Source organism: Erythrolamprus reginae, chromosome 3 (genome assembly GCF_031021105.1).
Source record: "Erythrolamprus reginae isolate rEryReg1 chromosome 3, rEryReg1.hap1, whole genome shotgun sequence".
NCBI lineage: Eukaryota > Metazoa > Chordata > Lepidosauria > Squamata > Dipsadidae > Erythrolamprus > Erythrolamprus reginae.
Window position 1 is genome coordinate 78,705,875 of NC_091952.1, and position 26,120 is coordinate 78,731,994.

Genomic DNA, 26,120 nt, shown 5'->3' on the forward strand with positions numbered 1-26,120 from the left:
ATGCACAACCAAACAGCTTGCAGGATGGGTTTTTTGGGAATCTCCATAGTTATCTTAAATAAAAGGCAAATTGGATAGGAGTGGGCTCTGAGAATCCAGTTTGTGTTTGAGAATGCCTAAGGCTTTCAAAATATCCCCAAATCCCTTTGCTTGCCATTAGCTCACTTGCTCTGATATTAAGAGAGCTTAAAAACAAGAAACAGTCTCTGAGGCTTTAGAAACTGATCTTCATCTCGCTAGTCAGTTGGATGACTCAGCCTTCATACAGTTCGGTTCAATAATTCTGGAAACTCTAAATCGGCATGCACAAAATTATCTGCCAGTTTCCAAGATGCACTGTTAGCACCTTTTATAAAACTCATGGGTGAGTTATTATTATTATTATTTATTCAATTTGTATGCCGCCCCTCTCTGAAGACTCTTTAGAACCATTAGTAAAGCAGAGATGATGTCACAGAGCTGGTTCTGTCGGTGCTGGACTGGGGGCACCGCCAACTTGGATAATACTTCTGCGCATGCGCAGAAGCTAATTTTTGTTTCCATGCATGTGCAGAAGCTCTTTTTTGATAGCTGCAGGAGCGCAGTACTGGTCTTATGACTCCATGGCTTATGGCTGTATAATACATAGAAACATAGAAGATTGACGGCAGAAAAAGACCTCATGGTCCATCTAGTCTGCCCTTATACTATTTCCTGTATTTTATCTTAGGATGGATCTATGTTTATCCCAGGCATGTTTAAATTCAGTTACTGTGGATTTACCACCATGTTGCTTTTGATCTTTCCCCCAACTAACTTCAGATTGTGTCCCCTTGTTCTTGTGTTCACTTTCCTATTAAAAACACTTCCCTCCTGAACCTCATAGTTAAGTGATGTCTTGATGTTGAGTTATTAGGTTCTTCTCTTAACTATGAGATTATATCAGCCTATGTAATTTTAAACAGATCTGGCTATTTCATGCTGATGGGGTGAACGAATGAACTCTCCTAAAATTCCTCATGGTCGTAAGAACCCTTAATAGTAAGTTTAAACATTCAACAGCACTGCTTAGGTCAATCAAGATCAAGTGAAGTACTATTACCACTCTATAGAGCCTTAGTTAGACCATACCTACAGCACTGTATCCAGTTTTGGTCACCATGCTATAAAAAGATGTTGAGACTCTAGAAAAAGTGCAGAGGAAAGTGTTGTGATTCAGCCTGAGGCTCCTCAGGGACCGGCTGCGTCTCTGCTGGATCCATGCCCGGAGGAGGAGGACAGTGAACAGGAGGGGGAGGACCAGGCAGACGGGGGAGAGGAAAGTCAGGAAGAGAATGAGGGAGAGCAGCCTGAGTGCCCCGGGGGGGGCTCTCCCCAGCCAGTAGCCTGGACTCATTGGATGAGGAAGCACAGGCTATAATTGACATGAGACAGCGACGTGCAGCTCAGAGACGGGACCAATTAGAAAGGTATTGGCACCACTGAATTGGCAACAGCTGGGTTTGGGTGTGGTTCTCCTCAGCAGGGTTTAAAAGGCAGGCCAGCCCTTGAAGCCATGTGGAGCATTATCAACTGGAAGTTCTGTGACCCTGCTTTGCTTCTCGGCGTCTCTGATCTTGGCTTGTGGCCCAGAAGTCTGGAAGACTTGGGGGAGGCATATGTTTGTTATCTCCAGTGTTGTTTTTGACAGCAAGAATCCTGTTTTACTTCATGGCCTTCGTGAAACATCTTTGAAGTTCCAGCGTGTTCCTGTTTGTAAGGACATTTTCTGTTACCTGTGTTTGCTTTGAATTCTATAAACTGCCTTTGATTTTTACCAGTGTGTCTGGATTCTCTTTTTGGGTTGGTGTTTGCTTCTGGAGGGACCCAGACAGAACAGAAAGCAACCAGGATGATTAGGGGACTGGGGACTAAAATACATGAAGAACAGTTACAGGAACTGGGCATGGCTAGTCTAGTGAAGAGAAGGACCTGGGGTGACATGATAGAAGTGTTCCAATATTTGAGGGGCTGCCACAGAGAAGAGGGGGTCAAGTGATTTTCCAAAGCACCTGAAGACCAGACAAGGAATAATGGATGGAAATTGATCAAGTAGTGATTCAACCTACGGAGGAACTTTCTGACAGTCAGAGCGGTCGACCAATGGAACTTGCCTTTGGAAGTTGTGGGAGCTTCATCACTTGAGTCTTTCAGGAAGACTGCCATTCGTCAGAAATTGTGTAGGGTCTCCTGCTTAAGCTGGGGGTTGGACTAGATGACCTGTAAGGTCCCTTCCAATTCTGTTAATCTGGTTTTGTACTATATTACCCAAATGGCAAAGCTACTGTATTACCTTTCATCAAGTCTTCTATGTAATTCTGCCAACCAGGTTTAAAGCAGTGCTATGGTCTTCTAATCTTTGGTAACTAAAATATAAATCTATACAATTTCCCTTTCCTTGTGTTTTTCCTTAAAAAAAATCTTTATTGAAAGAATATCTTACAAAGACTTTTAAAATTGCACAAATTTAAAAGACAAAGTAGGAAAAGGAAAGAAGGGGTAATAGAAAAAGTGAAGGAAAGAAAAAAAGAAAGAAAAAACTATTTAAAATAACAACTTTGATCTTTGCAATAGTTAAAAATACAAATCCTTTTATTACTTTTTAATCAGTAAATCACCAGATTTTTATTCATCTTCACTCAAAAATACATTTTTTAAAACTAAAAGTGGTTCTAATTCTCTACTTAATCAAAACAAATCAATTTAGTAATTTCTGCAAACTGGGCTATCTACACAATCCATTCCTCCCCTACTGATGTTTCCATAGTTTTCCATCTTTGTGCATATAATAGCATCACTGGAGTTATATATAAAACTAATTGTTCATGAGATTTTTTTAGTTCACTGTTTTTTTCTTTTTCATCATATTTTTATCATATTTAAAATATCCCTTCATGTTTTTCATATTCCCAATGATGATTAGATGTATTTTTATACATCTTAGACAATTTATCTGATGTCATACACCAACAGTATACCATTTTTAAAAAGTGTTATCCAAATTGTAAGACAATGTGAATTTCAGGCCTTGCTGGCGCAATGGTTAGAGTGCAGTACTGCAGGCTATTTCTGCTGTCTACTGGCTGCCTGCAATTTGGCAGTTCAAATCTCACCGGGCTCAAGGTTGACTCAGCCTTTCATCCTTCCAAAGTGAGTAAAATGGGGACCCAGATTGTTGAGACAATATGTTGACACTGTAAATCACTTAGAGAGAGCTGTAAAGCATTGTAACGCAGTATATACACCTAAATGGTATTGCTATTGCTTTTAACTAAGTTCTATTCCATTGATCCCTCTGAATATTATCACCAAAATTCTTGGGCCATTTTTAACATAGATTCTTTTAATTTGCTCTTCCTCCTTTTTCAAATCTCAACAAAAGATCATACATATTAGTAATCACATGTTCATCTTTTGTATGTAATTCATTTTCAAATTCCATTGTACCATATTCTGTTTCTGGTAGTTTTTAAAATGTATATTAAATATTTTTCTTAATTTGCATATGAGAACTATTGAAAACTAAATACTCTGCCATCAATTGTTGCTTGGTTTCAATTTAAGCTTCCCATTCTCCTGTGCTAGGGAGTCTTTATATATTAACCATTTATCTTTATCTGGTGTTTCTTGTCTATAAAACAGTTCTTATAGCCCAGGTTTGGATCTATTCCATATTACTAGTATTATATTCCTAATATAATGTTTTTAAAATCTACATTTACCTTATCATACCATAAGTAACAATGCCATCTAAACCTCATACCATGATCCTCTAAATCTAAAAGTCTCTTATTTCTTAACACCAGTCATTCCTTCATCCAAATCAAACTGCAGACAGGAAAGTACAGTGATAACTTGTCTTACAAACACCTTGTCATACAAACTTTTCGAGATAGAAACCCGGGGTTTAAGATTTTTTTCTTACAAACTATTTTCACCTTACAAACCCACCACTGCTGCTGGGATGCCCCGCCTCCAGACTTCCGTTGCCAGCAAAGCTCCCATTTTTGCGCTTCTGGGATTCCCCTGAGGCCCCCCTCCATGGGAAACACCATCTCCGGACTTCTGTGCTTTTGCGATGCTGCAGGGGAATCCCAGCATTGTAAAAATGAGCACTTTGCTGGCAACGGAAGTCGGGAGGTAGGGTTTCCCAGCGAGGGAAGCCTCAGTGAAATCGCAACATTGCAAAAACACAGAGGTCCGGAGGTGGGGTTTCGAGGACTTCAGTGTTTTTGTGATGCTGCGATTTCACTGATGCTTCCTTCGCTGGGAACCCCACCTCCGGACTTCCGTTGCCAGAGAAGCGCTTGTTTTACGATGCTGGGATGCTCCTGCTGGGATTCCCCTGCAGCATCGCAAAAACACAGAAGTCCAGAGGTGGGGTTTCCTATGGAGGGGAGCCTCAGGGGAATCCCAGCAGCGCAAAAAAGGGCGCTTCGGCTGGCAAAAGGGGTGAATTTTGGGCTTGCACGCATTAATCGCTTTTCCATTGATTCCTATGGGAAACATTGTTTCGTCTTACAAACATTTCCCCTTAAGAACCTCATCCTGGAACCAATTAAGTTTGTAAGACAAGGTATCACTGTACCATTTAAAATCAGGTAATTCAATTCTCCCGTTTCCTTTGCATTTTGGAGAAACTTATATTTAATCTTTGAGGATTTTTTCCTCCAGCCTTCTAAACCTGGATATGTCTTTTGCACTATTCAAATGGTACATCAGTTCTCAAAACAGGTATTGTCTGAAATAAGAATAAAATTCCAGCTAACGAAGAAGTTCTTATCAACAATGGTATCTGTCATTTTTCTCACATTAATAAATTCTATTTAATTTCATTCCATATTTTATTTTGAAACAACTTACAAATTGTGGAGGTTATAGTAATATCCAAATATTTCCCCTTTTTCCCAATCCAAAATCTAGCTTTTATAGTTAATTCTTTTTGCTTTTCCATCTTTATGTTCTTTGTCAATATCTTTATTTCTTCCTCAATTTTAAATCTACTCAATGCACCAAATTCCATTTTTTTTCCATTAATACATGTGTTCCTTTTAGGTGGTTTCCCAATATTAAAGTCAAATCATGAGCAAACGCCCTTAATTTATAAACTCCTTTTTAAAAACTTTCACTCCAATAATTTTGTCATCTTGTCTTTTGGCTCTATTTGAAAAGTCAAGACTCCGAATGAATAACTATGCAAAAAGTGAGCTTTCCTGTCTCAGTCCTTTTTGTATTTGACAAGACTTGATCAATCCCATTTCATATTTATTTGTACCATTTGTGAAGTATGCATCAATTGAATCCATGTAATGAAGTTGTCTCCAATGTCTGTATCTTCTAAAGTTCAAAAATTCCATTTTAAATTGTCAAACATTCCCTGTGTTGTAAATTGGCAGTACATTAATTGGCTCCATTCTTTTTCCCAACATTTTTCATTTAGTTTCTCCATCCTCTTTTTGCCCTTGACTCTGGTTGAGAGACTTTGAAGTTATATAAAAAAGAAAAAGAAAGGGAAAAAATAAATCGATCACACCAAAATAAATCAAAATCAATTAACTGTACCTGTTACAGTATGATTTCTCCGAAGTAACAGTTTTGTGACTGAATTATTAGCCACTGAAGTCATCCCAAATATTCTGATTTCATCACTTATTACTTAAAAGTTAAAAAATAATATTTTCTTATTTGATTCCTGGAAAAAATATCTATCTATCTATCTATCTATCTATCTATCTATCTATCTATCTATCTATCTATCTATCTATCTATCTATCTATCTATCTATCTCTATATCTATCTATATATATATGACGGTCTTGGTATATTCGGGTTTCTTCCCGTGTAGGCTTTGGAAATTTCTGGCGATGTTTCGACGAGGTCTCACTCGTCATCTTCAGGCTGGTGTTTCTGTCCTTGTTCTCAGGCGAACACTGCCTGACTGCATACTGACTGCATACAAGGACAGAAACACCAGCCTGAAGATGACGAGTGAGACCTCGTCGAAACGTCGCCAGAAATTTCCAAATCCTACACGGGAAGAAACCTGAATATACCAAGACCATCATACCTGTACCCGTGAAAATCTACGAAAACATATATATATATATTTTCCAGGAATCAAATAAGAAAATATATATATATATACAGTGGTCCCCCGATCATTGCGAGGGTTCCGTTCCAGGACCCCTCGCAATGATCGGTTTTTCGCGAAGTAGCGTTGCGGAAGTAAAAACACCATCTGCGCATGCGCAGATGGTGTTTTTACTTCCGCAGCAGCGAGGAGCCGAAGATTGGGATTTCCCCACCGCCCACGCAAACTCCTCGCTGCCGCTCGCCCGCCCTTCGGCCGCCCACGCTGTTCGCTCGCGCCGCTTCCCAGCTGAGTCATGAAGCCAATTCGCTTCAGGACTCAGCTGGGAAGCGGCGAGAATGAACGGCGTGGGCGGGTGAAGGGCAAGCGAGCGGCGGGTGCGCGGGCAGGCAGGCGGCGGACAAGCCGTTCACTCGCACCGCTTCCCAGCTGAGTCCTGAAGCCAATTCACTTCAGGACTCAGCTGGGAAGCAGCGAGAATGAACGGCGTGGGCGGGCGAAGGGCGAGCGGGCGGCGGGCATGCAGGCAGGCAGGCGGCGGACAAGCCGTTCGCTCGCGCCGCTCGCTCGCGCCGCTTCCCAGCTGAGTCCTGAAGCCAATTCGCTTCAGGACTCAGCTGGGAAGCGGCGCGAGCAAACGGCGTGGGCGGGCGAAGGGCAGGCGAGCGGCAGCGAGGAGTTTGCGTGGGCGGTGGGGAAACTCCTCGCTGATGCCCGCCGCTCGCCCTCCCGCCAGCAAGAGGGGGAAGACCTAGGGAAGCCGCCCAGCAGCTGATCTGCCCAGCGCCATCTACGCATGCGTGCCCATAGAAAAAAGGGTGCGCATGCGCAGATGGTGTTTTTACTTCCGGGTTGAAAAATCGCCATATAGCCGTTTCACAATGATCGGGATCGCAATACCCGGGGGATCACTGTATATATATTAGCATGAAGCTTTTTAAAAAATTAACTGCCTGGAAAAGGGAAAATGAGTAACACTGTTCGATTTCCTGAAACGAAAATGAGTAACACTGTTCGATTTCCTGAAACGCAAATAATTCCGTGCTGCCTAATCAGATGCTCTTATCTTGTTGGAAACACTGAAGCCTGCTATTTAAAGTACAATTATTGTACTCACATGCCATTTTTTTGAATTGAGACAAAATAGGTTCATAAAGGTCATAATAGATTTGTTCAGGCTTGCTGTTGTTTCGAATAAACAGGAGATCTTCCACAGTAACCGGATCAGTCTTCCCTTGCCACAAAGTCAAACTATATCTAGAAAGAGAAAATATTTGGGCTTTGACAGAGAATTTCAGACTGTGATATCAAAGGCAGAACTGCTTCCCACCTCCCTCACCCCTCCCTCTCTCTGTCATACACACACACCGATACTTTGATTTAATCATGATTTGTTGAACAAACTAAAGTCAGTCTTGCAGATGAGAAAGCAATAATGGTTTGTTCTGCAAATTCTGATTTATTCTTTATTCTTCTCCAAGTGTCCAGAGAAACCAATTCTGAATGGGCCCTTTCAAACCAGATGTGATGGGGTCACCAATTCCATAACTCTCACCCAGTCTGGCCATTTGGCTAAGAATTCATCTCCTGTGGAACTCTTGCCTCACAATCAGGAGGTTGTGAGTTTGATCCTAATTAGAGGCAGATGTAGGGTGTTCTGTTTGGGCGGTGGATTGGACTAGGTGACCTGAAAGGTCCCTTCCAACTCTATTAATCTGTTCAAATTCTTGGAATTATTCTTTCATTAGTCATTACACTTCAGAGGATAATCAGAACTGCAGAAAAAATGATTGCTGCTAACCTGCCTTCCATTGAGGACCTGTATACTGCACGAGTCAAAAAGAAGGCTGTGAAAATATTTACTAACCTCTCGCATCCTGGACATAAACAGTTTCAACTCCTACCCTCAAAATGTTGCTATAGAGCCCCACAAACCAAGACAACTGGACACAAGAACAGTTTTTCCCCCAATGCCATCACTCTGCTAAACAAATAATTCCCTCATCACTGTCAAACTATTTACTAAGTCTGCACTACTATTGCTACCAGTGTTTGTCATCATTCCTATCACCCATTTCCTCCAATTTATGACTGTATGACTGTAACTTGTGCTTGTATCCTTAAGATTTTTTATTAATATTGATTGTTTATTCATTGCTTATTTGACCCCTAAGACAATCCTTAAGTGTTGTACCTCATGATTCTTGACAAATGTATATTTTATTTTATGTACACTGAGAGCATATGCACTAAAGACAATCATACTCCTATTCTATTCTATTCTATTCTATTCTATTCTATTCTGTTCTGTTCTGTTCTGTTCTGTTCCATTCTATTCTAAAGCAGAGACATTTATTTATTTGTATGCCGCCCCTTTCCGTAGACTCGGGGCGGCTCACAACATAATAAAAACAGTTCATGACAAATCTAATAATTTACAATTTAAAATATTTTTAAAAACCCCATTATTAAGCAGACATACATACAAGCATACCATACATAAATTGTATAGGCCCAGGGGAGATATCTCAGTTCCCCCATGCCTGACGACAAAGGTGGGTTTTAAGGAGTTTTCGAAAGGCAAGGAGGGTAGGGGCAGTTCTAATCTCTGGGGGGAGCTGGTTCCAGAGAGTTGGGGCCGCCACAGAGAAGGCTCTTCCCCTGGGGCCCGCCAACTGACATTGTTTAGTTGACAGGACCCGGAGAAGGACCACTCTGTGGGACCTAATCGGTCGCTGAGATTCGTGCGGCAGAAGGCGGTCTCAGAGATATTCTGGTCCGATGCCATGAAGGGCTTTAAAGGTCATAACCAACACTTTGAATTGTGACCGGAAATTGATCGGCAACCAATGCAGACTGCGGAGTGTTGGTGTAACATGGGCATACCTGGGGAAGCCCATGACTGCTCTCGCAGCTGCATTCTGCACGATCTGAAGTTTTCAAACACTTTTCAAAGGTAGCCCCATGTAGAGAGCTTTACAGTAGTCGAACCTCGAGGTGATGAGGGCATGAGTGACTGTGAGCAGTGACTCCCGGTCCAAATAGGGCCACAACTGTTGCGCCAGGCGAACCTGGGCAAACGCCCCCCCGACATGAGGGAGGGAGGCTGGTTGGAATACATCAAAATACAGCCATGCTATCAAACTCTCACCTTTTGGATTGACTCAGAAGCCAGCTCAGCTGAATCCAAGCTGGTCTTACCATGACAGCTCTTACAGGGAAGGTGATTTGCTGAGGCAGGTTACCCACAAAGGAATGCATTTCCTCCACCATGCTCTGCGTATAGGTCTTGTTTGGAAAGTGAGGTAAATAGAGGGTTGTCCATCCTGGAGAAACAGTGCAGTTTGGAAACTTCTCCTGAATGAGCGTTAGGAATCTAAAGAAGCAACCAAATAAGGTTTTTTAAAGATATTTTTAAATATTAGATTTGTTATTGTACATTGTTTTTATTATTGCTGTGAGCCGCCCCAAGTCTATGGAGAGGGGCGGCATACAAATGTAATAAATAAAATAAATAAATAAATAAACCAGTAACAACCATGTAGTCACATTTCCATATGCATTGAAAGAAGAAAGCCATTATACGTCTTCTACATACTGCGCTGGGCAGTGAAGGGCTACCAATTTTTTTACTGCCACACTGTGAGCGTGGCTTATACAGGATGCCCTGCATTTTTTTTCAACATCTTTCAGTGCAAATTGGGTGCTCTGGGGTGGAGCTCCATTTTCGCTACCCCACTGTGTTCTCACCAGTCCGGGCAGCAGCCCACCTCTGGGACTGGGTATGATTTGATGTATGTCCATTGGGCAATTTAATTTAGAAATAACATTTGATATCAGAGACTCAGTCTCTTTCCAAGTGATTTTGTATTGGCCAGGTGTGGACTTGAATTGACATCTTTCAAGCCAAAATCTAGAAAGTACTTTAGAAAGTTTATCAGTATGCAGGGACATCTTGCATTGCATTGGCATCTGAGTCTATGGAGAGGGGCGGCATACAAATCTAATTAATAATAATAATAATAATAATAATAATAATAATCGATCCAAAGTGCAGACTCTGTAAAGAAACAGATGAAACAATCGATCACATACTCAGCTGCTGCAAAAAGATCGCACAGACTGACTACAAGCATAGACATGATGTTGTGGCACAGATGATCCACTGGAATTTGTGCCGGAACTACCATTTACCAGTGGCAAAGAACTGGTGGGATCATAAGCCCGAAAAAGTGGTCGAAAATGAGCAAGCAAAACTACTGTGGCACTTCCGACTTCAGACTGACCGAATTCTGAAGCATAACGCACCAGACATCCTTATTGTGGAGAAAAAGAAAGTATGGATCATCGACATCACAATCCCAGGGGGCAGCAGAATTGAGGAGAAGGAGCTAGAGAAATTAGTGAAATACGAAGATCTAAAAATTGAGCTGCAACGACTCTAGCATAAGCCAGTGAAAGTGGTCCCAATGGTGCTTGGCACGCTGGGCGCAGTGCCAAAGGATTTCAGCAGACATTTGAAAACCATTGGAATTGACAACATCTCCATCTGTCAATTGCAAAAGGCTGCTTTACTGGGATCGGCAAACATAATTTGCTGCTACATCACGCAGTCCTAGGTGCTTGGGAAGCACCTGACTGGTGATGAAATACGAAATCCAGCATAGTGATCTAGTGACATAATAATGATGATAATAATAATAATAATAATAATAATAATAATAATAATAATAATAATCCTTCAATCTCGAAAGACCGTGGTATCATGCTCTGGATTCCCCAGAGCATGAGGCCTGGATAGATTAGTATGGAGGATAGACTGTTACCCAAGCAGCAGATCCCCCCTTCTCCACATCTCTGAAATATTCCAATGGAATGACAAAGGCCAATACAATTTGTTTAGATCCACTCAGTAATTGATACAACTGTAGGCCTGGATCGGTTAATTGGTTTATTGTAACAGGGAAACATGCAACGGCAACTTGATTCAGAACAGGACAAACATGGCCGTGCCTGGCAGCTATTTATACTCCTTGCTGCCAGGCTAAGCCAACCAATCTAATCCTTGTATTTTCCCGCCCAAGGAAAAGGGGCAGGTAACAAGACCTAACTGTCCTCTGGACACAACACAATTGGTTCCATCTACATCAGAATGTGGCTGTACACAGTCACGAACTGCTTCCGGGACTCCGGCTTCAGATTTTGCCTCAAGGTTTACTCCTGAAGCCTTTTCCAATGATGGATATAGCCACAAGGCAGTGGAGGTTTGCAGTCAGAGTTTCCCTTCTCTTAGCAGTTGACCAGGGCGTCTTTCGTGTCTTGCCGTGCTTTTAACACTGCTTGCAGAGACTGCCTTCATGACTGTTGACCTATTCTAGTAGGTTTCCTCCACTCAGTCCCCCGGAATCTGTCTTCACATGCTCAGGATAGACAAGTTCCTACCTCGCCGAAGGTCAATGACCCAACGGCTACTCTCAGCCTGGTTTGGCCAGCCTGTCAAAGCTGTTGCCCAAGGTGTGGTCGCTGCGCATGCTACAGCTACTAGGAGCCACAGGTGAGAGCTGAGCAACAGGTGGAGACCAAAGGTGAAAGAACTGCCCTAAAAGCTGCCCTAAATGAGCTGCTGTAAAAGGACACGACATGCTCCTACGCCAGAGGTGCTACTCCTCCCTGAGCACTCCATACACCCCAGGACACCTTACTCGCAAGATAAATCCACAATTTCATTTGGGGAAAACAGACTTGGCATGTGCTTTGTGGAAATCTCATGTGACTTTCTGTCCGTGTCTGGTATATCCCAGCACATGTAAACCTCTAATCAGATCTGTTAATCTGTTAATCTGCTATCTCTTTAGTAAAACTTCCTTATAGATTAGGCTTGTTATCTTGTTACTCGCCAGATATAAACACAGTAATCTGCTTCTTATCTTAGCTAAGGGCTACAACAATAAAAGTTAACGCTTCTTATAAAAAAATATTTTCCTTAATACTGTATATAGCATCAGGAAAGGAGGTGTCCTAGGTCAGGGATGATAAATCAGATAGACTCAGCCCTGGTTTATCTTCATAGATTCCTGCCATTCAAACTTATATTAGCCAAAAAAAATTTTTTAAAAAACATGCTATCAAATATTTGGGTTGTGCCTCTTAACTCCAGTTAAAGATTCCAAAGGCAACAGAGTGAAAAAAAAGGCTCCTACAGATAGAATTGAGGTCAATGAACCAATAGTTTGTTTTGGCTTAAAGTGGCTTTCTGTGGTCCTTGGAAATAAGTAGTGTAATATATATTTCTTTCTTTTTTTATATAAAATAATTTTTTTTCAAATATACAGTATACATTTAAAAGGACATTTTCTCAATCACTACTTCTTTACATTCATCATCAAAGCAAGCAAAAAATGGAAATGAAAGAGAAAACCATAGACACAACAACCCACACCACCCCTGCTGTCTCATTGACAGCTTAGTTTAAACTGATCAGTTAATCATACTACCAGTGGATACTATTCAGACATAAGTATAACCAGTTTTCAAATACCTTATGTTCTTCAATCCTCATTTCCTGCCTGCTCACAAATATGGTCAATTGTTACAAAATTCTTAAATAAATCTAATATTATTAAACCCTTTTAAACTTATTCACAAATCTTTTATACAGCTTCCTTTTTTCCTCCCTTTTTTCAATCCATGTTTTTATGAAAAATGGAAAGAATTTTACGAATGGATTGAAAAAAGTGTAATATACAGTATATTTCTATATAAATGTAAGCGAAGTTCATTTTACTCACTGGGTTGCATTAACTGCAATATCAATAGGAACATTTGGGCCTTTCAGAATATCTGCATTTAGCCAAACGGGTCGGTTGACATCCAACTCAGAAGATGTTTTTAGTAAGATATCCAGAGACGGGCCCACTGCCTTGATGTTTTTGAAATCCAGCTTGATCACTATTGGCAAGAACAAGAAACTCTTGAGAAAGCTTTATTTCTCTCCCCCATTCATTACAACGGATGTCTCTTTTTAAATTGCAGTGTTATACCTTTATCAGATAACCTGAGCACTGTCGTCAGCCAATCCTGAAGTGTATTGTCACTGTAGATGACAGGGGGATGGGCCATAATTGGTTTATCCGTCTCATTCAGTGTATTGTATCCTTCAAGGGTGACATCAGATTCCAGAGCCATGACATCAGCTGTTCTCAGAGAGAAGGAGAAAGAGAGAACATTGAAAAATGAAATTCTTTCATTTTTCATCGAAGTTCCATAAAGCACAGTGGAGCAACTTGTATGCATAAAAAACTTCAAGGACGTATTTCAAATTTAAGGAGCTGGGAAAGGATGGGAACAAGGATTTGTTAGATATTTGCCCGGGTGACCTACCCAGACAGGGTAAAAGTCAAAAGTTTAGATCTGTTTATTGCATGTTGATTGGTTGCCTTCTTTTGGCGCTAAAAATGTATCTTTGTAAAACTGCCCTCTTGCTGGGCTAGATTGTATAAATAGGAGAACTGTCATTGTATAGAGCTCTCAATACTCCATTGCTTCTTGACTGAATTGACTTCCTTGTCCTTAGCGAAATAAACCTTGCTTGATTCAACCTTGCTTTGAGAGTTTTTACATTGGCGACGAGGAGACCAACCCTCTGTGTGCTACCATGGCTACTCCGTCGGTAGTCCAGCCACCTGAATTCTTCGACCCAGAAAGAATGACCTGGACAGCTTACATGGCAAAATTTGAAATATTTGGATTAATGTAGTGTTGTGCAGAAAATCACCTGGAATTTTTGTTAACATGCAGTTCAGAACTTTTATAGGGTTCCCTGAAAGAGTATTTGCTTTGAAAAAAAATTTCAAGGCAGAACACTCAGTGAAATTCTCATAAATGATGTCTACTAATTTTATACTTAACTTAAGTTACAATTTTGCCCAATAAGTCATCAAATTCTACCATAATCTCTCCAATACTCTATAACCTTTCTGGCTTTCACACGTCAACTGAAATCCAAGGGATATCACAATAACAACACATTTCCAATAGTCTTTTTCATATTGGAAATGTGGGCTAATTCTCAGCCACTCCCTACAATAAATAAACTCAGAAACATTACCAAGATAAATTCAAAGGATATTCTCAAATGAAAGAGAGAGAGAAAGAGAGAGAAACAGAGACAGAGAGAGAGAGAGAGAGAGAGAAACTTTTTTGTGAGGAGAGTTTGAGAAATTTTAGCATACCAAATCTCATGTTCAGTTATTAGCATTACCACACAGGGCTGCAAAAACTGTTGAGAACATCTCTCCATTAATGAGTTAGATCAGTCAATGACCAATTCAGTGTAAGGTAACTTCTTAGATACTATATAAAGTATGTGCTTCTCTTTCAACTTTTATTTTTGGCTATTTTTAAAATTAAAAGGTTTAGCACACGAGCCAATAAGATGGCACAATTTTCTAAAGTAAACTGACTGGCAGATTTTTGGATGTATAGAAATTAACAAGCTGTAAAGATAGCTCAAACTCTTAGTTGCTTTTGCCATACAACCCACAACAAATTATCACGATCTTTTTCCAATAATATGACATATTTCTTACCTTATTCCCCAGATTGGATAACTCCTTACTTTTTAAAACCAATATGTAATTTTTCAGTGTTCCTAGGTGAACTAATAATAACTATCAGCTTCAACCAAAAGAGCCAATGATTAGAAATATTTGGAATTATAGTCCTTCTGAGAAACATGTTTGGCTAGTCTTATATAACTTTTTGTTGGAATTCATTGTTGGAATGTATTTCTATGCAAAAACTACAGTAGTATTTAGCCAGTAGATTGCAGTACAGTGGTACCTCATCTTACGAACTTAATTCGTTCTATGACCAGGTTTGTAGGTAGAAAAGTTCTTAAGAAGAAGCAATTTTCCCCATAGGAATCAATGTAAAAGCAAATAATGCGTGTAACCCCATCCCAAAAGTCACCCCTTTTGCCTTGCACCGCTGGGAATCCCCGCTTCCGGACTTCTGTTGCCAGCTGAAATGCCCGTTCTTGTATTGCTGGGATTTCCCTGAGCCTCCCCTCGCTGGGAAACCTCACCTCCGGACTTTCGTTGCCAGCTGAAGCGCCTGTTCTTGTATTGCTGGGATTTCCCTGAGCCTCCCCTCACTGGGATTCAAAGCAGTGCCGGCAAAAATGAAGGGCATCCCAGTGAGGGGAGCCTCAGGGGAATCCCACCAATGCAAGAATGGGCACTTCAGTTGGCAATGAAAGTCCAGAGGCAGGGCATCCCAGCGACGGCAGCTCGGATTCGTAAGGTGAAAATAATTTGGAAGAAGAGGCAAAAAAATCTTAAACACCGGGTTCGTATCTTAGAAACATAGAAACATAGAAGACTGACGGCAGAAAAAGACCCCATGGTCCATCTAGTCTGCCCTTTTACTATTTCCTGTATTTTATCTTACAATGGATATATTGAAAGGTTTGTATGAAGAGGCGTTCGTAAGACGAGGTACCACTGTATTTACAAGTTTGTATGTATGGTATATATATATATACTCTAAGCTCTTTTGCTCTAAGTAGAGTTTCTGTTTTCCTGTTACAGTAATATAGGTAAAGCACATGGTGACTGTACCTTTTGCCCAGTCTCTGTGAGGTGCCGTGTGGTGTTTTACAGGGATGGGTTCTAACTTACCTCACTGCCAGTTCACATTGTCCCGTGCCACATGGCCATGCCTCATGGGTGCATGCATTGCTTTGCTCACATGCACATGCGCAGGAGCAAACAATTGGAAACACCCCCCCTCAAAAAAAGCTGAAAACAAAATGGCGACGCATGCGCAGTGCTGGGAGCTCTGCTTCTGCAGATGTGCAGAAGAAAAAGAATTGAAAAAAAATCCCTCCAAATTAAATAAAATAGTGGCCTTCACAGACCGGCACAGACTGATCCGATTCTATGACATCATCATGACGTCAACAGTGGTTTGCTACCTGTTCAGGTGAACCAGTCCAAACTGGGAGGAATCCACCTCTGGTGCTTTATATAAAACAGAATTTTTAACACTTTTCCATCTTCTGCCCAAAGGATTTTGGGGAGGGGGGAGGATTTAGCCAAATTATGGAGGTATGACTGTTTAAAAATTATACACCAGACACATGCCTTGAGAATTTGTTTTTCTTTCTAAATCCATTCTAAAAAGTACATAGCACAGTTTTAAACTCCAATAATTTTCTAAGTAGGTAAAATTATGTTAATTTTATGCTTGCAGTGGACTTTTTCATTCCTCTAATTGGGCATCTCTGTAATCTTAAGTAATCATCACTTTGTACCATGTCTATTATATGAACAGGAAATTTCAATTGTTCTGGTTCCCCATAAATTCATCCCTTCTTCATAAAATATGTGATTTTCCTCCTACCCAAATAAATCTTTGATATTCTTCAAAAGGCTTCTACATAAATTTGATAAACAAGACATAGGATTCTACCCTTCATTCTCATATGACTATGACAAGGTGGTATGTCATTTCAGGCAATTCCATTCAAAATGCAGTGTTTTGCATGCTAGATGTTTGTACAGTACAACTAAAACTACTTACTTTTACTCATCACTAGAGGATTTCAAGGCCTTGACTAACCGCAAAGAATGATGTGGTTCATGTATTAAAGTTTAGCAGGATTTATAATTTATAATCTACTTCTTGGTTATTTAAAGAAATGTTCCATTTTTATCTATAAAACTAAAATTAGACCAGAAAGGTGGGGGTGGGGGGTTAAAAAAAGATTTGTTTCTCATTGAAATAAATTTACAAAATATTGCATTTATTTTGCCTATTATATAAAGTTTATTTCTGTTCTGAACGCTGCCAGAGTCTAATAATTCAAAGTGACAATTAGACAAAAGAAAGGGCATTTGTTTTTCAGGAAGCAAGTAGAACCAGTTACAACTTGCTTACCTAGTGCTACTAACCTGTTCACACAGGCATATTATTTAATGGTGAGTTAGGCACTCCCAGTTCTTTTATAATCTATTTCCTTTACAATCTGGAGCAATTATAGCTAATACGTTATTACTCTTTCATGCTAAAAGTAATAGAGGCTTCAGGACAATGTCTCTTTACACTTTCTTTGGACTTCTTCAGTTTGATTCATTAATATAAATTGAAATGCAAGGATTCAGTATAGAAGTGATGGTTTCAGCTACACTCAACAGCTCTGTAAATCAGGAAGGACAGACAAATATCTAACTGCTGAACAGTGGGAAGTAAAGATATGTGCAATATCTTTACAGTCCTAATTGTACATCTACCCTTCTCTCCTATAAAAAGTAACTTTTGGAAATGTTTTAAGTGACGTCACTTGCTAGCCTTCGTCCCTGAAGCAATTTTGCAAAAAAATTAATAATAATAAAATAAAAAAATAATCAGAAATAATTGGACAATGTACCACTTCTTTTAGAGGGGGAAAAAATTGGACAGCCTGCTTAAAGGAGGAGTGGCTCAAGGAAGAATGCCAGCTCAACCTACCCTTCAATTTACAATAAATTGTTGCTGCTATTGTTTCTCTTAGCATTTAATCCAATGGTTGAGCATCTACAGTACTAATTTTTCCACTGCCCTTATCAATTCTTGCAGTGAAACATATCAATGAATGATGCAATAAGGTTTGTTTATCTGTTGGCTTGGCACTTAGCATAGAACCCAACACTGATTAGGGGAAAAAAAAAAAAATTCATCCAAGCTTACCTATTTGTTTTGTGTATCTGAGAGAGGACTAGAACCTAGATTCCTGGCTCCTAGCACCATAACCACTCCTACATGGGGCTACCTTTGAAAAATGTTCGGAAACCTCAGATCGTGCAGAACGCAGCCGCGAGAGCCATCGTGGGGCTTCCAAGATTCGCCCACATTTCTACAACACTCCGTGGCTTGCATTGGCTGCTGATCAGTTTCCGGTCACAATTCAAAGTATTGGTTATGACCTTTAAAGCCCTACATGGCATTGGACCAGAGTACCTCCGGAACCGCCTGCTACCGCACGAATCCCAGCGACCGATAAGGTCCCACAGAGTTGGCCTTCTCTGGGTCCCGTCGACTAAACAATGTCATCTGGCGGGCCCCAGGGGAAGAGCCTTCTCTGTGGCGGCCCTGGCCCTCTGGAATCAACTCCCCCCCGGAGATTAGAACTGCCCCCACCCTCCCTGTCTTTCATAAACTACTCAAGACTCACTTATACCGCCAGGCATGGGGGAGTTGAGACACCTTTCCCCCAGGCTCTTTTATATTTTGTTTTATGTTTGGTATGAATGTGTTGTTTGGTTTTTTAAATAATGATAGGGTTTTATATGTTTTTTAATATTAGATTTGTTCTAATATAATATTGTTTTTATTATTGTTCTGAGCCGCCCCGAGTCTTCGGAGAGGGGTGGCATACAAATCTAATAAATAAAGAAAAAAAGAAACAAATAAATAAATAAATGCTACACAACAAGTTGGAATGTGTTCCAGTATAGTTGCTGTATACATAAGTGCCTCCTCACCACTTTTGTTAGAACCCAACCGGGAACAAATCAGAGAGGAGACAACAAATGCCAGGTTGGTTGCTAGGCAGAAAGAAAGAAGGATGGGGGAGACATGATAGCAGTGTTCCAATATCTCTGGGGTTGCCATAAAGAAGAAGGAGTCAATCTATTCTCCAAAGAACCTAAGGGTAGAACAAGAAGCTATGGATGGAAGCTGAACAAGGAGAGAAGCAACTCAGAACTAAGGAGAAATTTCCTGACAGTTAGAACAATTAATCAGTGAAACTGCTTGCCTCCAGAAGTTGTGAATGCTCCAACACTGGAAGTTTTTAAGCAGATGTTGGATAACCATCTGTCTAAAGTAGTGTAGGGTTTCCTGCCTAAGCAGGGGGTTGGGCTAGAAGACCTCCAACTCTGTTGTTGTTATTTGTTATTTGTGAAATGCTACATTGGGAATGGCTGAGGAAAAAGTACAGTAGTTAAAGATAAAGGGAACAAAAAAAGAACTGGAGCAGCTATGGGAAAAGATGGAATTGCTAAGAAAATGTTGGGTATGTAGAACTAATGGAAAGTTGAGAAAATCATTGTGTTTGAGGAGGAATGTGCAGTAGAATGAATAGGAAATAGACAGCAAACCAGACAAAGAAATTTGAAGAGTTTCTAATTGTGTCATATTGTCTGCTCAACTCTGGCAGCACTGTTGGTGTAGCAGTTACTTTAAATGCAGTGAAAACAGCCAATAGCACCCATGAACAAAACCTGGCCAATTATAATGTAAAATGAAAAAAATATATGAGCAAAATTTGCAGGATTTATTGTGGGTGCAAGGTTTATTTCTCCGCAGTGAGTCTTTTTGTGTGTGTGATAGTACTTGTTTTGAAAACAAATTCAGGGTTCAGAACGCTTTTAGTCCTAAAATAGAAAGACTGATGCTCTCTCTTACTCTGGTACATTTATTGTACATATACCGTAGTGCGTCCTGGGTCACTGCCTGCCATGCCCCCAAGCTGATTTTCTCGGTGGCGCTGTAGGTGCGGCCATCTTGTTTTTTGCTTCTGAGCATGCTCATAAACTTTTTTAAAAGTACTGCGCATGCGCAGAGGATCATTTCCAGGAAGGGACACGTATGCGCAAAAAGTGCACTTCTGTTGCAATGCGAACCAGTGTGGAAAATAAGTAGAACCCATCGAATAAGTAAGTGTGATTTACTTATGAGCCAAGATGGCACAGTGGTTAGCGTGCAGTATTGCAGGCTACTTCGGCTGCCTGCTGGCTGGCTGCAATTTGGTAGTTCAAATCCCTCCAGGGTCAAGGTTGACACAGCCTTCCATCTTTCCGAGGTGGGTAAAATGAGGACTCAAATTGTGGAGGCAACATGTTGACTCTGTATACCGCTTAAATAGGGCTGTAAAGCGGTATAAAAATCTTAGTGCTATTGCTACTGCTACTTTTGATCGTCATGTTGTTTGCTACACGTGTCCAAATTAGAAAAAAACCACAAATCCTACCTTTTAAGGCCTCTTCCATGTCATTCTTACTATTTGCAGCATGATACCAGGTGACCAGCAATCCATCTTTTCTGTCGATTCTCTTCAGATTAAGCAAATAATCTAATACGTTTCCGCCTGAATAAAAGGAGGGCCTTGGTTTCACGTCTGAAAGATTCAATAAGGTCATTTGTACAAAAAATAAATATGCTCAATTCACACTTCATATCTAGATGAAGGAACATTTAAGGAACATTACCACCTCTGGGGTATCATCAATATTTGGGACCTATTAACACATATAGGTAGTCCTTGACTTACAACTTTTCATTTAGTGGCCATTCAAAGTTACAACGGCACTGAAGACGGGAACTTATGATTGTTTTTCACACTTATGACCAGGGGCGGAGTCCACTTGCCGCCACTAACGGTGCACTTCCCATGGAACTTTGTGACCCCAGGCTAGCATGCGTGTCAGAGTGTCAGAGCAAGATTTTCTTCTTGCGCATGCAAGATGCATACAAGGATGCGCGTGAGCGCAGGATTTTGCTGGTTTTTGGCAAAAATCATCAAAATATTGCATGCCTGCATGTCCTCACGCAGGATTTGGCTTCCTGTGCATGCGCAGGAAGGAAATCTCGCTCTGACACGTGCGCGCTCTGGCTGGTCAGCTGGAGTTGTGCACGCAACTCCATTTTTGCTACTTCAACGGAGTCCCCCCCCATCCATGTAGCAACTCAATACCGCTTATGACCCAGGGTGGGTTCCACTTATCTTCCCTACCAGTGGTTACTACTATTTTTATTTTATTTTATTTATTAGATTTGTATGCCGTCCCTCTCCGAAGACTCGGGGCGGCTAACAACAATAAAAAAGACAATGTTAACAAATCTAATATTAAAAATAATCTAAAAAACCCCAATTTAAAGAACCAATCATACATACAAACATACCATGTATATATTCTATAAGCCTAGGGGGGAAGGGAAAATTTCAATTCCCCCATGCCTGACGACAGAGGTGGGTTTTAAGGAGCTTGCGAAAGGCTGATATCTGGGGGGAGTTGGTTCCAGAGAGTCGGGGCCACCACAGAGAAGGCTCTTCCCCTGGGTCCCGCCAGACAACATTGTTTAGTCGATGGGACCAGGAGAAGGCCAACTCTGTGGGATTTAACTGGTCGCTGGGATTCGTGCGGCAGAAGGCGGTCCCAGAGATATTCTGGTCCGATGCCATGAAGGGCTTTATAGGTCATAACCAACACTTTGAATTGTGACCGGAAACCGATCGGCAACCAGTGCAGACTGCAGAGTGTTGGAGTAACATGGGCATATTTAGGAAAGCCCATGATTGCTCTCACAGCTACATTCTGCACGATCTGAAGTTTCCAAACACTTTTCAAAGGTAGCCCCATGTAGAGAGCGTGGCAGTAATCGAACCTCGAGGTGATGAGGGCATGAGTGACTGTGAGCAGTGAGTCCCGGTCCAGGTAGGGCCGCAACTGGTGCACCAGGCGAACCTGGGCAAACGTCCCCCTCACCACAGCTGAAAGATGTTTCTCTAATGTAAGCTGTGGATCGAGGAGGACGCCCAAGTTGCGGACCCTCTCCGAGGGGGTCAATAATTCCCCCCCCAGGGTTATGGACAGACAGATGGAATTGTCCTTGGGACGCAGAACCCACAGCCACTCCGTCTTATCCGGGTTGAGTTTGAGTCTGTTGACACCCATCCAGGCCCCAACAGCCTCCAGACACCGGCACATCACTTCCACTGCTTCACTGACTGGACATGGGGTGGAGATGTACAGCTGGGTATTACTATTACTATCACTATCACTATCACTATCACTATCACTATCATTATCACTATTACTATTTTTGTAACCTTATGATAAGCAAAATCAATGGGGAAGTCAGACGCTCTTAACAACCATGTTACTACTCTAACAACTGCAGCGATTCGCTTAATAACTATGGGGAGAAAGGTCATAAAATGGGGAAAAACTCACTTAACAACAGTCTCACTTAGCAGCACAAATTTTGGGCTCGGTTATAAGTAGAGGACTACCTGTAGTTTCTTATTTTGGTTATAGGAACATATTTGATTCTCTTCAGTCAGGAAAGAATGCACTTTCTCTTCCCATGTAAGGTACAGTATATTTCTGCAAACAAGCCTTGTGTATTTCAAATGCATGAAGAAATGACAAAGCTGGACTAACAATGAGAATATTACCTGCCTTAAATGGACCTATGTTTGAATTCTAAGGTTGGTTTTATAAGACTTGGATTTACCAAAGTTTCTTTGTACTCAGATTGCAAAAATTGAGAGGCCAAAGTACTCTGTAGTCCAAAAATGCTTTGCAAACTGGACTGAGTGAGAAAGAAAAATAAGAGCTCAGATGGAGCATTGTAGGTTAGAAGGATGTTTCCGTGCAACCATTGCTTTATTTGCCAGATGGTATTGAATACAGATGGTTATGTTCTTCTTGTGAAAGCCTCTAATCTTTACCTCCAGTTTCCCCTCCTTATTTTTGTTTCCAGATAAAAATATTTTAAGGAGGAAATGATGAAATTGTTCAGGTATCTTCTGAAGTGACACCCTCCATCTGGAATCACTTTCATATTGTGTATCTTTATACATAGTAGGTAGCCGAGTTTGTCTATATATTCTACCAACTGGTACTTTCTATAGCAGTGACGGCGAACCTATGGCACGCATGCCACAAGTGGCACATGGAGCCATATCAAGGGCACGCAAGGCATTGCCCTATATCGCATCTCAGACATTAACACCCTTGAAAATGTCCAAAGATACTTCACCAGAAGAGCCCTTCACTCCTCCACTCGAAATAGAATACCCTACGAGACTAGACTTTCAATCGTGGGCCTAGAAAGTTTAGAACTAAGATGCCTTAAACAAGATCTAAGTATTGCCCACAAGATCATATGCTGCAACGTCCTGCCTGTCGGCGACTACTTCAGCTTCAACCACAACAACACAAGAGCACACAACAGATTTAAACTTAATATTAACCGCTCCAAACTTGACTGTAAAAAATATGACTTCAGTAACCGAGTTGTCGAAGCGTGGAACTCATTACCGAACTCCATAGCGTCATCCCCAAACCCCCAACACTTTACCCTTAGATTATCTACAGTTGACCTATCCAGATTCCTAAGAGGTCAGTAAGGGGAGAGCACAAGTGCACTAGAGTGCCTTCCGTCCCCTGTCCTATTGCTCTCCTATATCTCCTATACCTTTCTTCTATTCCTATATCTCTTCTTCTATTCTTTCATTGATATGTTCTATTACTATATCTTCTTTTCTATTATTTCTTAGATATATTTTACTATGAGTATCTCCTCTATAACCTTCATCATGTATTTTACTATGTGTATATAGATATATACCCACTAAAACCCTCATTGTGTATTGGAAAAAATAAAAACAAATTTAAAAATATCAGCTCCAGCATGGATTTTCAGCCTTGGGGAAAGCTGTTTCACCCTCTGTAGGCTTCAGGGAGGCTTCCTGAAGCCCTGAAGTGCAAAAAATAACCCAATGGGTAAACTGGAAGCCCCTTTTTCTGAATGTCCGGTTTGCCCGTTTGCCTGTTTTTTCACCATCCCAGACTTCAGGGGCCAGGGGTTGTGCACATGCTCAGGGGCAGCATGGAGGGGGGGTATGCACATGTTGTGTGGGGGAGGGAATGAATGTGGCATGTGTGCGCATACTAGCGCATCCTCCACATTTTGGCAAAAAATGTTCACTGTCACTGTTCTATAGTTTCAGGTCATTTTCTTCATGAATTCATCCCTAGGAGAAATTCTATGAGGCTATAACCATTAAATTGAAATAAGCCTTTTTTCTCTCTCTCTCAGTGGGACATATTTTTAAACCATCACCTTGTAGGAATATTTTACTGCAGATCTAAAGTTAAATGGGATATTTCATTATACCCCGTCCAATACACAACGGGCAAGCATTGGTATCCTACAGAATTCTTTCTGGTAATCATCTGCTAGCCAAAATATTCTGTGAAATAGGACACATTGTACAGGCCCTGAACAAGATGCAAATTAAAATAATTCAACATGTTGGGATTCAAAATATAAATATACCAGCAATAGAAGAAAATAAATCTAATCAATACAAATCTAATAAATAAAATAAATGAAACACGTAAGAGATTTAAAGGGAGGTGCAGAAATCCCCAACACACCCCAACTGAGTTTTGAAAACAAATGATATACCATGCCAAAGTTAACATTGTACAGTTATTTTATCTGTATCCATATCGACATATAATTTGTAACAGAATTAAGAATGTAGAAGTATTACACATGTCTATTTCATTGCTTTTTATTAGCACAACTGATTCTTATGTGCCAAGATTTTGTCAGGAAAAGATTTGGAATGGTTCCCTCACATTGTTTTTGGAGGGCTGACATGTTATAAAAATGTAATTCTTAAAATGCCCCTTGCAACCTGATAAATCAGCCATTGACTCTGGCAGTTTGCAATAATTAAAAAAAAACCCTGGGTGCACGTTAATAAAGAACATAAAGAATTAAAAGCCTGGTTATGTTTAAAATAAACCAAACTAGCTCTAGCACAGCTGTCAATTATCAATATAATCCAAATCTGAATAATCATATGAAATCCTAAACCTGCAATCACACACTCACGGAAAACGCTGGCTCCCAGCTCAAAAGCGCTTGGCTTGGCTTGGCGTTCGTACCTTCTAGAAATTGTTTTCTGACTGCGAGCCACACTAAGAGAGCGATGCAGCCAGAAATCACTGCCACAGCACTGATCAAAGCAACAACTGTTCCTTTTCTTCCAGACGAAGAACAGCCCATCTTGGAAACCATCATATTTTTGATCTGCAAAAGTTTTTTGGCATCTGTACTTCAGCGGTGACACCTTCTTTTCCAATGCAAGGCAAGAAAATCAATGGAAGTTGAAAAGAATTATGAAGAATTTCGTTCCAGCAACAATCCCTGGTTGATGAAACCAGGATCTAAAACAAATGAAACAGGGTACAATCCAAGTGAGTATTTTCTTGATGGAAACTCTTCTTTAAAAATCTACAATTTTCTTTTTAGTTATTTGAACAATGCTAATGGTAGAACATTCCTTTGGACAAATTTTTTGTGCTGTCATACTATTCCCATATTACTTCACTATGCAGACAGTATATCAAGTCTTTCTTGAAAAATTATAATGTGGCTGAAAAGCTTCTGGTCATCTGGTACCGTCAACCCCAAAAATAATAATCTTTTAAAACAGATACTCAGTTTCTTGCAGAATGTGCTTCCTAAGAATTATAAGCTGTTGTGCTGAAATTAAAAATGAAGGCGTAACCACAGAACAGGTTCTCACGAGGAAACTCCAAACAACAATTGCTCTGCTCTGTAGCTCACGTAGAACTCTGCAAAAAAGTCCCTCACTTTATGCCTATTAGAGATGGAATTTGTGTCCCTCCTTCGTTCCGTGTCAATCAACACAACAAGTGCTTTGAGTTTAAAGTCCATCTTTCCAATAACTGCCAATGGAAAGAAGGTTTTCCTGTCAAGTATTTGTGGCATTGGAGCCTTGGATGTGATTCTTGAATTCTTGAATTAAATTCAGTTCTCGAATGCAGCTCATCTGTATGAAATCCACGCTGTACATAAGTGCACTGATGTGCCTAACGTCCCCTGTCCAATTACCTTTCCTTTTCTCATATATCCTATATATTCTCTCCCTCTCATCCACTCCTCTTCTTTTTTACTTACTATCCCTATACATACTACTTAATGTCTATTTCATTCCATATGTATTGTATATTGGACAAAGAATAAAATAAATAAAATAAAATAAATAAATAAATTGAAACTAGACTTACAATCCTGGGCCTAGAAAGCTTAGAACTAAGACTCCTTAAACATGATCTAAGTATTGCCCACAAGATTATATGCTGCAATGTCCTGCCTGTCACCAACTACTTCAGTTTCAACCACAACAACACAAGAGCAC

General features: G+C 40.6%; 1 protein-coding gene across 1 annotated transcript; it reads right to left on the reverse strand.

The window, feature by feature from the left end:
* Positions 1 to 4,848: 4,848 nt before the first annotated feature.
* Positions 4,849 to 24,961, reverse strand: FAM151A (family with sequence similarity 151 member A). Its single transcript, XM_070748534.1, has 7 exons — positions 24,841 to 24,961; positions 20,124 to 20,270; positions 13,150 to 13,302; positions 12,898 to 13,057; positions 9,261 to 9,485; positions 7,227 to 7,366; positions 4,849 to 5,498 (listed from the first exon to the last, which is right to left on the reverse strand). Exons 1-7 carry the CDS (start codon positions 24,959 to 24,961, stop codon positions 5,455 to 5,457), a joined length of 990 nt encoding a protein of 329 aa, XP_070604635.1. The 3' UTR covers positions 4,849 to 5,454.
* Positions 24,962 to 26,120: the final 1,159 nt, after the last annotated feature.

What these genes read in the sequence shown, in the direction of transcription:
- FAM151A (XM_070748534.1), bottom strand. Translation starts at nt 24,961, where the DNA reads ATGGGCTGTTCTTCGTCTGGAAGAAAAGGAACAGTTGTTGCTTTGATC. An exon ending in GCTCAGGTTATCTGATAAAG is followed by an intron (nt 13,058 to 13,149) that starts GTATAACACTGC and finishes TCTTGCCAATAG; the next exon opens with TGATCAAGCTGGATTTCAAA. An exon ending in ATTGCAGTTAATGCAACCCA is followed by an intron (nt 9,486 to 12,897) that starts GTGAGTAAAATG and finishes TTGCTTCTTTAG; the next exon opens with ATTCCTAACGCTCATTCAGG.